At 46.9% G+C, this 14,661-nt stretch overlaps 1 protein-coding gene across 1 annotated transcript in view; it reads left to right on the top strand.

Moving 5' to 3' along the window:
* Positions 1 to 14,661, top strand: part of CDKL1 (cyclin dependent kinase like 1) — a 34,874-nt gene that overhangs the window by 13,825 nt on the left and 6,388 nt on the right. The window contains exons 3-6 of the mRNA XM_074957227.1: positions 6,672 to 6,744; positions 7,918 to 8,008; positions 9,239 to 9,439; positions 13,392 to 13,474. Of these exons, the coding sequence (XP_074813328.1) occupies positions 6,672 to 6,744; positions 7,918 to 8,008; positions 9,239 to 9,439; positions 13,392 to 13,474 (448 nt within the window). The remainder of the gene's footprint in view (positions 1 to 6,671; positions 6,745 to 7,917; positions 8,009 to 9,238; positions 9,440 to 13,391; positions 13,475 to 14,661) is intronic.

A 14,661-nucleotide genomic window follows, 5' to 3' on the forward strand; every position in this document is an offset into this window, starting at 1 on the left:
TTGGTGGCCCCTTGTTCTTGTGTTATGAGAAGGAGTAAATAACACTTCCTTATTTACTTTCTCCACACCAGTCATGAATTTATAGACCTCCCTTAGTTGTCTCATATCCCCCCTCAGTTGTCTCTTTTCCAAGCTGAAAAGTCCCAGTCTTATTAATCTCTCCTCATACGGAAGCTGTTCCATACCCCTAATCATTTTTGTTGCCCTTTTCTGAACCTTTTCCAATTCCAGTATATCTTTTTTGAGATGGGGCAGCCACATCTGCACACAGTATTCAAGATGTGGGCGTACCATGGATTTATAGAGAGGCAATATGATACTTTCTGTCTTGGAAAGGAAAGTTCATGGGAGTCGCTTACCGCCCCAGAACGCTCTCGGGAGGGTCTCATTAATAACCGTCGGGGCGACGTGAAGGCTGCCCGGCACAGTGCACTTGACCCTCTCGGTTACTGTGGCTTAGCAATGCTCTCCGAAAGAATTGCCCAAAGAGCCTGGGAGTGGTGCTGCACAGAGCTGCTCACCAAGGAGATAATGTCGCTCAGCCTGAGCATTCAGAGTAATAGCTCGCCTGCTTGACAGGAGCAAACTGAAGCGGAGAGAAGGGCTTGAGAGACCTGAAATCCTAATGCTGCAAACAGCCCCCAGGCCCAGAGCCTGCAGCTTTCACTTGGGGCAGCAGTAGTCGCCTTCCACGTCCGCCTCCATGATTGCTTGTGATTAGCAATGAAATCAACTTGTGGGTGGCTCAAGAAGTGGCTGCTGGCTTCCTACCAGACAGGTGTCCATCAGCTACCCTGCAAAGCCCACCTTTCCGGCCGCCTGTCTGTATTATTTTGTGTCCCCCCCCTTAGGGGATAGGTGCCCAGGCGTGAGATGAACTTGGCCTGCAGCCACACTATTTAGATGAGAAGAAATGATAACCCAGTCTGGCCTGGCTTGCCAGCCAGTCTGATGTGGAGTGAGCATCGGGCTGAAATTCTCTCTCCCACCCTCACCAAGGTGGATGCTCCGGGTCTGGGTTTGAGCTAAGGGGGAGGGCAGCCTGCCTGTTTGTGGTTGATGGAGAGTCTAGAGGGCTTTGCTGTCCGGGACTATATTCACTCTAGCTCCTGTGATAAACCCAGCATCCAATTCCTGTTTAGAGATTAAAATAATCTCAGGCCCAGGTGATTGCGCTCAACTTTACTTTCGCTGGGTCCCATAAAATCTCCCTCTAGCCTGTCCCGGCTGGGCTCTTATTGATTGCTTAGACTGGATTATGAGAACTCACAGTGGTTTTGCTATTGTCTCTTCTCCTGACCCCCCAGTTCTACTGAGCAGAGCACGTTGACTCGGCTCAATCTGTAGCCTGTAAGGCCAGTTACCCAACCCATGCGCAGTTATTAATAATGTGACGGGCATGATCGGTCGGGCAGAACTCATGGCTTTCTGCGGTCTGGCTCGCTTGCCGAACAAACAGAATCGGGCGCGGCTTTGGCAGAGAGTTACCCTGGCATGTACCATGCATGTGCCGCTGTGTTTATGTGCGTGCCCCCGAGAGCTCTCAGCACTTCCCTTCTAGCAGCCATCTGCGCAAAGCAGGAGCGGTGTGTACAGAGGAAAGTAAACATTCTCCTTTCTGGTGTCTGTCTGGTTTGTGACGTCATATAAACGATGCTCTACTGAAATGTATGACCGGGAGTTATTCCTGGTGATTTGGTGCTATGGAAATACTCAGCATAAGTTTATAAATCATTTTGCAGGCCTCACGGTCTCCCACAGTATTCTTGTCAGCAAGTTAAAGAAGTATGGGCGGGATGAATGTACTATAAGGTGGGTAGAAAGTTGGCTAGATTGTCGGGCTCAACGGGTAGTGATCAATGGCTCCATGTCTAGTTGGCAGCCGGTGTCAAGTGGAGTGCCCCAGGGGTCGGTCCTGGGGCCGGTTTTGTTCAATATCTTCATAAATGATCTGGAGGATGGTGTGGATTGCACTCTCAGCAAATTTGCGGATGATACTAAACTGGGAGGAGTGGTAGATACGTTGGAGGGCAGAGATAGGATACAGAGGGACCTAGACAAATTGGAGGATTGGGCCAAAAGAAACCTGATGAGGTTCAATAAGGATAAGTGCAGGGTCCTGCACTTAGGACGGAAGAACCCAATGCACAGCTACAGACTAGGGACCGAATGGCTAGGCAGCAGTTCTGCGGAAAAGGACCTAGGGGTTACAGTGGACGAGAAGCTGGATATGAGTCAGCAGTGTGCCCTTGTTGCCAAGAAGGCCAATGGCATTTTGGGATGTATAAGTAGGGGCATAGCGAGCAGATCGAGGGACGTGATCGTTCCCCTCTATTCGACATTGGTGAGGCCTCATCTGGAGTACTGTGTCCAGTTTTGGGCCCCACACTACAAGAAGGATGTGGATAAATTGGAGAGAGTCCAGCGAAGGGCAACAAAAATGATTAGGGGTCTGGAACACATGACTTATGAGGAGAGGCTGAGGGAACTGGGATTGTTTAGTCTGCAGAAGAGAAGAATGAGGGGGGATTTGATAGCTGCTTTCAACTACCTGAGAGGTGGTTCCAAAGAGGATGGTTCTAGACTATTCTCAGTGGTAGCAGATGACAGGACAAGGAGTAATGGTCTCAAGTTGCAGTGGGGGAGGTTTAGGTTGGATATTAGGAAAAACTTTTTCACTAGGAGGGTGGTGAAACACTGGAATGTGTTACCTAGGGAGGTGGTAGAATCTCCTTCCTTAGAAGTTTTTAAGGTCAGGCTTGACAAAGCCCTGGCTGGGATGATTTAATTGGGGATTGGTCCTGCTTTGAGCAGGGGGTTGGACTAGATGACCTCCTGAGGTCCCTTCCAACCCTGATATTCTATGATTCTATGATTCTATGAATGGTTGGGTAGGAAGCTAATTGATTGAGGGGTTGGCGGAACAAAAGCCGTTGTTCTCATGGGTGCATGGCTTCAGCAGAAGAATTGGACATGCTGGTGGGAGATAAGGTTTGTAAGCTAGGCAGCAGCTTCCCTAGCACGCTAGCTAGAGTCTGTGAACTTGGAGTCAGGAAAGGGGATGCATTGTCCCCATCAGGGAAGACCCTGATTTCACTGTCTCTTCCTTCCAGACAACTCCAGTTTGAACTAATAAGTTTACTGTAGGCTAAATAGATCGAATGCTTTAGTTAGAATAATCTTGGTCTCTGTTACTCTGAACGGAGAGTTCTCCGGAGAACGGGGGCTGTGTTTGTACAGACCGTAGGTATGTGTTCGTACCGCAATTAGCACGATGGAGCCTGGAGCCTGACTGGAGCATCCATGTGCTCCGATAATCGAACCTGTTCTCCGTGCTTTCAGGGCCTAGCAAAATGGAGCCCTGGTCTGTGATTGGGACCTATGCCGCAATACAAATAAATACCACTACATAGATCCTCACTGGAGAAGGGCTAAGGGCTAGGAATATAATTAATGCCAGTCAATGTGGCTTTATTGAAAATCGGTCTTGTCAAACCTGATTTCCTTCTTTGAGGAGATTACAGGTTTGGTTGATAAAAGTAAATACCTACATGTGATAGACTTGACTTAGGACCACACACTGTTCTGATTAAAAAATTAGCACTATCCAATATCAATAAAGCACAGGTTAAATGGATTAACATGTGCTTTGATATTGGATAGTGCTAATATTTTGAATAGATTAGGGGGCATGGATCAGCATTCACGTCACACTCCCCGTCAGTACCCGGGTCGGGCTGGGAAAGCTAATGAGCCAACCAGCAGACCCAGTTCAGTGATGAGTGGGGGAGGGATAGCTCAGTGGTTTGAGCATTGGCCTGCTAAACCCAGGGTTGTGAGTTCAATCCTCGAGGGGGCCATTTAGGGATCAGGGGCAAAAATTGGGGGTTGGTCCTGCTTTGAGCAAGGGGTTGGACTGGCTGACCTCCTGAGGTCCCTTCCAACCCTGAGATTCAATTCTATTCTATGAATGCTGGTCACGTGCAGCCTGAGACACATTGCGCATCCGCTAAGAAGAATGGATTAAGGTGTATCTCAAAAAGTAGCTGTCAATAGTGAATTACCATCAAATGGCCCTGTCCCTAGTGGGGTTCCACAAGGATTGGTTCTAGGCCTGACCCTGTTCAACATTTTCATCAATGCTTGGTAAGCAAATATAAAATCACTGCTGTTGGACTGCAGGTGACACAAAGACTGGCAGAATAAGCAATGGCAGGGCAGTTACGCAGAGTTGTCTGGATTGCTTGGTAAGCTGGGCTTTTTAATACAGCCAGATGCCAGGTCATACATCTAGGAACAAAGAATTTGGGCCCTGCCTGCAGAGTGGGGAACTGTCGTGGAAAGCAGTGACTCTGGAAAGGATTTTGGGAGCATAGCAGATGGGCAGCTCCTGGTGAGCTCCCTGCGTGGTGATGTGGCGAAAAGGGCTAATGTGATCCTTGGGTGTACAAACGGGAGTAGGGCAGGGGAGGTGACGTTACCTCTGCACGTGGCATCGGTGAGAGTGACACTAGAACACGGTGTCCTCATCTTTGAAAGGATATTGAAAAATTGGAGAGGGTGCCGAGAAGAGCCACAGACATTGTTTGAAAGCGGGAGAAAATGCCTCGCAGTGGCTGACTGCGAGCCCAGTCTGTTTAGTTTTCCAAAAGGAGATTGAGAGGTGACTTGATCAGAGTGTATCCGTACCTTCACGGGGAGAAAATCCCACGTACCAAAGGGCTCTTTATTCTAGCAGAGCAAGGCAGAACAGGAACCAGTGGCTGGACTTTAAATCCAGACAAATTCAAATTTGAAATAAGCCACAACTTTTTAACCATGAGGGTGATTAACCCCTGGAACAAGCTACCAAGGGAGGTGGTGGATTCTCCATCCCTTGGTGTCTTGAAGTCAAGACTTGATGCCTTTCTGGATGACCTGCATTAGCCAAACACAAGTGAGAGGTCTCAATACACGGGGTAACGGGGTGACATTTAAGGGCTGTGTGGTATCCAGGAGGTCAGACTAGATGATTTATTGGTCCCTTCTGCCCTTAAAGTCTCTGAATCATCCAGAACAACGTAATGCTTTTCAAAATAGCCAGCACTGAAATAAATGAGATGATTTGTCACTGCTGAGTTCCTTAGTGTTTGTTCACTTGAAAATACTTTTTATGGATGTTTCCAGGAATCTGAGCTGAAGCTTCAGTCCTCCAGAGCAGGAGTATAAAGGGAACGGTTATTTGTAACAGCGAAGGGTTTATGCAGAAGGAAACAAGAATTGAAAAACATCTCACACTTGAATGTCCCGTTGCAGGCAGGGCTGGTGGAATGGCCTCTCATTAAAGCTGCCTGGCGTTCCGTATTAAAACCCTGTTTTTAGTTAATTTTAACGCTGCCAAATGTTAACCTGATGTCAGCTCATACTGCAGTCGGAGGGCAGCACTCTATGTCATGTCATTCTGAGCCCGTTTCCTGAGCACAACTCGAGCCCTGATACAGCAGCATTGGCAGGAGAGCCATAAAGGGGACATGCAAAGGGTTTGTGCAAAATTGGGGCTGTCCCCCCTCTTTTCTGGCTTCTTTAGGATGGAGGAAAAAGGCTTGAGAGGCATAAAACGTTTGTGTTGGGCCTTTGAAACCTCAGGACTGTCAGCTCTGCCCTGCCTGGTGTGGCTGGGGGACCTCGTGAATGTCTGGATGCGTATTACGGACTGTCGGCCCCATAACTGTGGGGAGGCGGGTGCTGAATCTTTAACAAAGATGTCCCCTCTCTAAAATGTTGGTTTGCCATTGAAGTTAAAGAGATGGGAGGGAACAGAGCAAACCCTTCCTCTCTCCTTTGCTCAACGTTCACTCTCTTGGCGTGGGTGACCTAGTGATCTGATAGGTCACAAGTCAGAGGTGGCCTCCATGTTGTGATTTGTCTCTCTGTCTCCGGCACCGGCAGGGGAGAGCCACTGTAGACTGGCCGTTGGCATTGTTCGTAGGATGTCAGAAGAGTTAATGGTGCAGGACATGTGAATGATGAGACTAGCCACAGGACAGGAGGCGCCAGTAACCAGCCCGCATCAGTGTCTGGTTGCCAGGGGGCAGACGCGATGTCGGCTAGATGTGAATGGCACAAAAACCTTGGATCGGGCTCAGCTGGTATAAATCTTTGTGTCTTGTCACTGTAAACTGAAATCACAAGGCCCCTCAGCGCTCGTCTGAATCTGTTCAGTGCTTGGAATAGCGCTGGAAAGTACATAGTGCCCTTCAGGACAGACCTTGAATCTGCTATAGACTTAACAGCTGTATTTGTAACCTCATGTTATAAAAGAGGTTTACATGCCAGAAGGGGTCTCTGTAGAACTCCATAAAGAGTTTCTGTCTGCAGCATAGAAATGTGGGGAGAGTAGACGGGCAACAGATAGAAAAAGCTTGAGCTGTCAGTAATGTGGGTGGACTTTCCTCCGGGTTCCCGTACTTATAGAGTGGCTAGGCTGAGCATTAAATCTGTATTTCTTGTAACTTGTCTCTATTAAGTGAAGTCTGTAGTGTAAATGGTCCCAAAGTGTTGGGCTGGGGGAGCTGTACTTCCTGACTGCTTTGGATGTAGATGGCATTAAATTTTGCTGGCATTTAAGTTTAACTCCTTTCTCCTAATGTCATTTTAAAAATAAATTTTCTCTGTGTGCTTTTTTAAAACAGGGTCCCAGAGCATCTCGTGAAGAGCATAACTTGGCAGACCCTCCAAGCTGTAAACTTTTGCCATAAACACAATGTAAGTCCCATAAACACTAGCGCTGTATATCAGAGTGTTGCTTTGAAGCAGGTACAGATTCTGTTACAATCTCCCAGGTCTGGTATACTCTGTGCAGGGGCGTCAACAAGATTTTTGTCATCTTTTTATAGAAAACACCCATCTTCAGTATTACCACAAGCTCTGGAATATTTTATTCATTATTTAGATCCCTGAGGTTCATTGTCAGAATGATTTTATGCTAATAACTTCAGGTGAGCTTCCCACCTAAACAATAGCTTGTAGCAGTGTGTCCTTCTGTGAGAACTGTCACCAATCACAGCCACGTGCAGAGAACAGACCTGATATCTAGTCATTCAAGGCCTGATTCAGCACCTACTGGATTCAATGAAAGTCTTTCTATTGACTCTAGTGGGTGTTGGATCAGGCCCCGAATGAAAAGTTACAAAAGTTACACGTGCTAAGATCTGTGCTAAGGGACCAGCTAACCTCTGCTTTCGGGAGGTGGATCGTAGTGTTAGGCTGAATAAAAATTGTACAGGAAACCTAAGGCATGCTTTTAGCTCCTCATTCGCAGCCTGGTTCAGTGAGAGAGTTGCTTATCAGAGGTGCTTCTTACTGCAAGCTTAGCTGGTTTTTATTTATCTGCAGAGGGCTGATTTAAGAGGTGGGAGGGAGGCTTCTTTGGAACAAACATTTTGTTTCCATTAGTAGAACCGCGTAAGACCGAGCCACAGGAACTTGGCAGCCTGCCTAGCTGGCTTGCAGAATTTGTTGTTTTGTCTCTTTTTCTCTCTCTTCCTTTCATCCCTCCATCATTAAAGTGATGGATTGTATTTGGTGCTAGTCTGCACAGTAAACCTTGCACATGTAAAGAGCTCTGTGAATGTCCATCATGCCGCTCCATTATTTCACACTGGGCCACTTGAGTCGAATGGGGGTTGTCTAGCGATGCAGAACTATGCAGCTGAAATCGTGGATGTGCATAGTATCTTATCCCAAGCGTGAAGTGAAAGACCAGGTTGTTGTAGGACCCAGCAGGATGCTGCTTTACCAGTTGAAGAATCTTTTCATCTTCTGTTAACGATGTGTGTCAGGTTAAAGCCCATGGAGCGCTCAGCAATGGGAATGTGGCAGAATTAACCTGTTCCAGATTTAGATACTTGCTCCTGATTCACTTGTTTGTGTTTCCAGTGCATACATCGGGATGTGAAGCCAGAAAACATCCTAATAACTAAGCATGCTGTCATTAAACTTTGTGACTTTGGATTTGCTCGCATATTAAGTAAGTGCAGGTAACTTCTTCCATGTAGTATGTGCTTTTAAAACACAAAGTGTTTGACCTGCTATTTACATTCTGTTAAGGACTCTGTCTGAGGGCAGTCCTGCCTGGAATGCCCTCTTGTGGCAGGCTGTGGCACAACAAGTGCACTTGCCTCAGTTTCCCTGCCTCCATTTCCCCTCTATACAACCCATGCAAAGGAATATTCTTTCATGCAGCAAATTCAAGCCGTTTTACTCATATAAAGTTCCAAGGTCCACAAATCCCTCATAGTAAAAGCAATTCTTCACAAACCTCCCCCAGCAAAACAAGGCTACACTCACCCAGGCCTCTCTGCCCTGATTCCACCCTCCAGCACCGGCCCTCTTGTTTTCGCCTCAGCTTCTCCTAGTCAGGCTGGTTCTTCCCACAAGCCTTCGCACGAGCTCTCCTGTAACACAGCAGGGGATCCCCAGCTCTGGCCAGGCCCTGCCATCAACTTTTGGCTCTTCCCAGTGGCTCTCGGGAGCAGCCGTGAAGAGCCGGTACAGTTTCTTCCTGAGTCTCCTGTCCTCCTCAGGCAGCTCTCACCTGCCCCTCCTGACTTCCTTCAGGGACCTCTTGCCTGGAGCCAGGCGTCCTCTTTGGAGCCCAGCTGGGGTCAGCTGATGAGTCGCAAGGGCACAAGCCTTTTTCCTCTTGAAGGACCAGTGCCGCCTTGTGACAGGCGCACTTTGTCTTTGGGATACCCCCACACACATGAAAACCCTCTTGCGGTATTGTTTGTTTCCATAGAGAACCTCCACTTAAGGCAGAGTCTTGTTATCACAGGAGGAGCTTGGTTTGCAAAAGGGCCTCACCCTGGGAATGGCGGCTTCGCTTGTCCCATAATAATAATAATAATAATAATAATTAATAATCTTGTGACCCTTCGGTTTGCCCGTTTCTCCAGACAAGCGACCTGGGGTTTGAGAGCTGAGAACTGGCAGCGCCCTCTTGGAGGAGTGGTGCGTAGCCTGATTTCAGGAAAATATTGTTTTGATTGCACCGGGTCAAGAGCATTGCAAAGTTGGGTTCTGAATAAGTGCAGTACTCCATGTTGGTTTCTACCACGCGGTGCTGCAAGGATGACCTTCAGGACCATTACTGTAGCAGTGTCTGAGAGAGATGATAAGCAACATGCTCGTTACCTTTCCTTTAATAATTCTGATCCCAGATTTCTATTTATTTCTATCCTTCCTGACCACAATCTAGCTGGACCTAGTGATTATTACACAGACTATGTGGCTACCAGATGGTACCGTTCTCCTGAGTTACTTGTAGGAGATACTCAATATGGCCCTCCTGTGGATGTCTGGGCAATAGGCTGCGTCTTTGCAGAGTTGTTGTCAGGTGTCCCCTTGTGGCCTGGAAAATCAGATGTGGACCAGCTGTACCTAATAAGGAGAACCTTGGGTAAGTTTTCCCCGTGCAATGAGGTTTCAGCCATGTTCCTCTCTAATCATCCTGTTTAACCAATAATGGAAACAGTGCAAGTACTGGACAAACCTGATTATTATGCAAATCAGAATCCAGCCAACACTTGTATCTTAGGAAAGCCTCCGATTATTGGTTCAGAGCCCAGATCAAAGTCCTCCTCTAGTTGTCTTGCTTTATTTCACACTCATGCAATGGTCACTGGTCTGTTTGGAGTCACAGCAGGAAATGGTATGTCGGAGTACAGCACAATGATCGCTGTGCAATCGCTTAGCAGTCCTGAGCTTAGCCGCAAATTGCACTTTAGAATCCCAACTGAACTGCAGCAATGCGTATGCAAATAAAGAGAAAGTAAATAACTTTCCAGCTGTCTAACTTTGTCTTGGTCACGATGGGCCTGATCCCCACAACTCCCCCTGGAGTGAATGGGAGCACGGGTGAACCTCCGAAGAAGAAGAATGTTACTAGGGTACCTTGTATTCTTGTTGGCTTCGGTGGCAGTTAGGTTTACCTAGCATTTCTTGGGGGCCCTGTCCCCATGCGTGTGTTTGCAAGAACATACACTCGAGGTCGCAGGTGCTGCCCAGGGGCTCCTGCAGTCTTTCTCCAGGATTTAAGTTGGTCACCCAATTGTTAAGTCATTCTAGGACACTTCCATGGACTAGGGATACGGAGGTGGTGGTGGTTTTTAATGAGCTACGTGAATAGTGGAAAAAACGGAAGATAGCCAATTCTGATTCCATTGCATTTGTGAGTCTTTCATATTTACCTCCCAGTCATTCTCAAGAGATCAAATTTTCCCGAAGCAAATACTCACCGACAGTGAATTTTAAGTTCAGCTGTATGCTCCGAGCACACATTAGTATGTCAGGCCCCCAAACCAGCAGCTGGCCCCACATGGGCACAGGGGTTTGCCTGCATGGAGCCTGCTGCAGGATCTGCCCCTTAGAGAGCGAGGTTCAGTTAGCTACGTGGCCCAGTTTTGGGGACAGAAACAGTAGCGTGTGATTTGTGTAAATGACTAGTGCTGCAGACTGCAGGGAGCGCTTACTAGCCATTGGCAGAACCGTATTTTCGGGCAAAACTTGGGCCTGACTTGGAACGAGTAGAGCTGAGAATTTCGCCATCTGTTCCCGAACAGGAATAAAAAGGTGAAATGAGGCAGATTATTTGTTGTGAATTATTTGCTTAAAGGCCTTATCTCCCTCTCTCCTTTCCAAGGAGCCCTCCCACTGCCATTCGGCCAGGTTTAGAACAGGCCTCATGCCACTGTGTCTGGTCTTCCCAGGGCCCTGGACGAGACTCCCTGTATTCTAGTGCATGTAGATTTGTAAGCATGCCCATCACCATGGCATCTGAGCACCGTGGACCTGATTGAGAGTCCACGGGGAGGATATCCTTTGATAGGTGTTGCTGAAGTTTGATGTGAGCCATAGTTATTTTGACAGGTTTCAGAGTAGCAGCCGTGTTAGTCTGTACCCGCAAAAAGAACAGGAGGACTTGTGGCACCTTAGAGACTAACAAATTTATTTGAGCATAAGCTTTCGTGAGCTACAGCTAGCTCACAAAAGCTTATGCTCAAATAAATTTGTTAGTCTCTAAGGTGCCACAAGTCCCCCTATTCTTTTTATAGTTATTTTGGTGTCTGTTCCCTGGACACCCCTCTTCTCCCCTTGAGCTGCATCTGCAGTAGCTGTAGCCTTTGCCATCCTTTCGATTCTTTGTTTTTATCCAGGGAAAGCTTTTTTTATAGCAGCCTTTTAAAATTTATTTTAAAAAAACAACAACGTATGCCTTCTGCACCTCAAACTCTCTGGAAAATGTGAATCTCTCCCCTGTTTTCATCATCCCGTCCGGACTGCATGAAGATTTGAAACAGCCATACTATTTCCCGGCAGTTGTGGCATCTCCATGCCTCTGTGTAAGGACTAATTGGACTTGGGTAATTACAGTTAGGGAGAAGTCTCAGTAAAATGTATTTTGTAAAAGGGTCAGAACATCCAGAGGAAGACACTGCAAACAGTGAATGATTGTGATTCTCGCAGCTGTCTATTACTTAGCGAAAAAGGCATCATTAGTCTGGTTTGGATTTAGAATTTGGGATTTTAATAGATTAGTATTCATGTGTGTCATTAGGGACACCTAAAAGTTTTAGGTGGGAATTAACCAGCTCTTACTGCTTTTGTTTCACATTGGTGTGTAATATATGGAGTGGATTCTCAGCTCCAGGAAAAAACAAACCTGCTTTTTCATATGTGATTCTTGGATAGATCAAGATTCATATTTTCTTACTGAGTAACTTAGAAAATCATGTAAAAGTCCATTAGTCCTTTTAATGGATAAAATATATGTTATCCAATATAGGTAAAACCAATCATAGTCATGGTTTGATTGCTACAGTTTCTGGAATGCTCCCCCTTAAGCTTTAGGAAAGTTACAATTTCTTGTAAGAATGGGCTTTCAGCTCAGAAAAATTTCCTTTTGATCCAGGCTGTGGAAAGAAGACAGGTTAAGGAATGATTTGCCTTGGAGAGCTACTTGATCAAAGCTATGTTCTTACGGTGGTTTCATTACTATGTTAACCCTGGGTTAGTGATTTGATTTTAACAGCTAGATCAATCCCAGCTGCTCTTTCATAAGTACAGGGGCTGCAGACAGGGCTTATGAAACCCTCTTGGGGAGAGCGTGGCGCTAACATATGCCTGTTGTTGCATTTCAGCCCATTCTTGCCCAATGATCGTCTGTTCAGGGCTATCCAAAAGGAAGATTATAAATATAAAATCACATTTTAATAAGAGAGTGACCATCTTCCCTAGCCTGTCCCCCTTCCAATGTTCATAAAGGAAGGGCCCATTGTCACGAACAGCATGAGCAAAGCCCCTGTCTTTGAAAGTGTTGAAACACAGCATTAATCTGAGCGCTGGGCTGGCATAACCTTTCTAGCCCCCATTGTGAACAAAGCACGTCTTACGCCAACGATGCAGGAAAGCCCAAAACAAACAGTAGCTCTTGCCAGTCATTCATAACAGCAGTGGACTCTTCCATCTTCTTAGATTTGAGCAGGGGAGTCACTGGTTGATTTGTTTTCTTAATAAATGTATACGCAGCGTCTCCAGTGTTGCCTTGTGTTAGAGTACCCCGTACACAGCAGGACAGCACGGCTCGGCTTTCGAGTCCTGCAGCCTGATCACACAGCTGTTCATGCAGCACCCTCTAGCTCTCGCACTTGGACACGCATCTCTGTTTATATTCAACCAACCAAAGCCTTGTCCCTGAGAGTGCTGCCAGGCCAGTGATACCAGTATTGGTGCTTTATTTATGTACAAAGTGGGCATGCCTTTGCTCTTGCACGATATGCTCCTTGCTGCTATAGTAAAGTGTCTTTTAGGCTGTGGGACTCACAATTTGCCAGCGTGATGTAAACTGCCAAACAGTGAAGGAAAAAAACTAACCAGGCATTAATATTGAAAAATAAATACCCAAGGCAACCATGGCTTGATTGTCACTAGGCACAAAGCATGGAAATTCAGACCCTGGTGGTAGCAGTGGAGATTGAAGGTTGGATCTCCTGCTCCAAAAGCACAGGCTTCTATCACTTCTGCTAAAAAAGACTCTCCATTAGCTATTATCAGTATAGGGCCAATGACACACAGTTGAGCAGTTCTGATTCCATCTAGTAAAGTCGCATGAACTAGCCAATTCATTGCAAAATAGTGATAGTTTTAAAAGTGATCAAGACTTTTAATCAGTGAAGTCAAGATGAATGATTAGTTTTTTGTAAGGGAATGCTGTATTAGTTCTCTTGATGCCAGGATATCTATTTAAAAATCTTCTCAAGTGTCGTTTCAGCCTTGCTACAGGATAAGCTTGGAAAATGTGGGCTAGTAAAATATCTAATTCACCTGACTTGGCTTTTTATTTTTGATTAAAGGGGATCTTATTCCCAGGCATCAGCAAGTATTCAGCACTAATCAGTTCTTCAGTGGGGTGCGAATTCCAGATCCAGAGAACAAGGTGAGAGTGCCCTACACACTTCACTTGAGTCCAACACTAATCAGCAATTTGTATGCTATGCAAATGAGATGGCTGTGTTCTGGATAGAGAAGTGTTCTTGCTTTGACTCTCCTGGGGTGTATGGTTAGGTTGTTGTTCACAGAGCTGCGTGCAGGGCTACAATTAAGCAATAACTGATTGAGATTCAAGGCATTTCCTAGGGATTAATGACCTGATGGAAGGAACTGATGGCCTGTGGCACAGCTAAAAGCCATTGATCCTGACCCGTCGGTATTCTGCATGAAAAGTGCTACACTGAGGCGATCATTGCTATTGGACACAGCAAACGCCAAACGCGGACACGTCGTAGGCCCCGATCCTGCAAAAACTGAAACACGTGCTTCACTTTAAGCATGTGAGTAGTGCCATTCAACTCATGAGCACGAGTCTTTGTAGGAGAGGTCTGCGTGGGCTTAATTTTTAAACCCGACCGGACCCAAACCCACCCAATGTGGGCCCAAGAGGGCCAAGTCATTTTCTGACCCAGGTCTGGTTCTTCCCCCAAACTTGAGTCAGTGTTGCTGCCACCTTCTGCCCATGGGGTTGGCAGCACCCCCAGCTGCGCGCCCCGCTCCTGCCAGCTGCTGCCCTCTGCTGCACTGTGTGCGCATTGCCGAGCAAGAGGTGCCCCGACTCCTTGGCGTGCTCACCCTGCAGGGTGCGCTGCATGGCGAGGTGGCGGTGGCCGGCAGGAGCAGGACACACAGCCGCTGCTGTGCCGATCCCACAGGCAGGAGGAGGGAAGCCGACCCAGCCCAAGAGGGTCAGGTTGTTTTCTGACCCAGCCCGACCACAACCTGGTGTTTGCAGTGGGGTCCCATCCGATTTGGGTTGGGTTGGGTTGCAGAACTCTACTTTGTAGGGTCAGGCCAACAGAAACCAGAGATGGAAAAGCCCCTTGTTACCAGCTCTGCTTGTCCCTCTGCTTGTTTGGGATTGTTCCCTGCAGTATGTACTTGAAAGTCTGTCCAGTCCAGTGTTCAGTGACCCAAAGAGGGCTCTTGCCATATCCACTGGGAGGCTGTTTTTTAGGTGACTTTAGCTCAGTCATGTCTTGTTTGGTTGGTTTTTTAATCTGATTGGTTTAAACTTTCCTTTGATCATTTTTATCCTCTCACCCCTAATCTGACTCACTCAGACCTCTAAAC

The sequence above is a fragment of the Natator depressus genome, chromosome 6, assembly GCF_965152275.1.
Source record: "Natator depressus isolate rNatDep1 chromosome 6, rNatDep2.hap1, whole genome shotgun sequence".
NCBI classification, from domain to species: Eukaryota; Metazoa; Chordata; order Testudines; family Cheloniidae; genus Natator; species Natator depressus.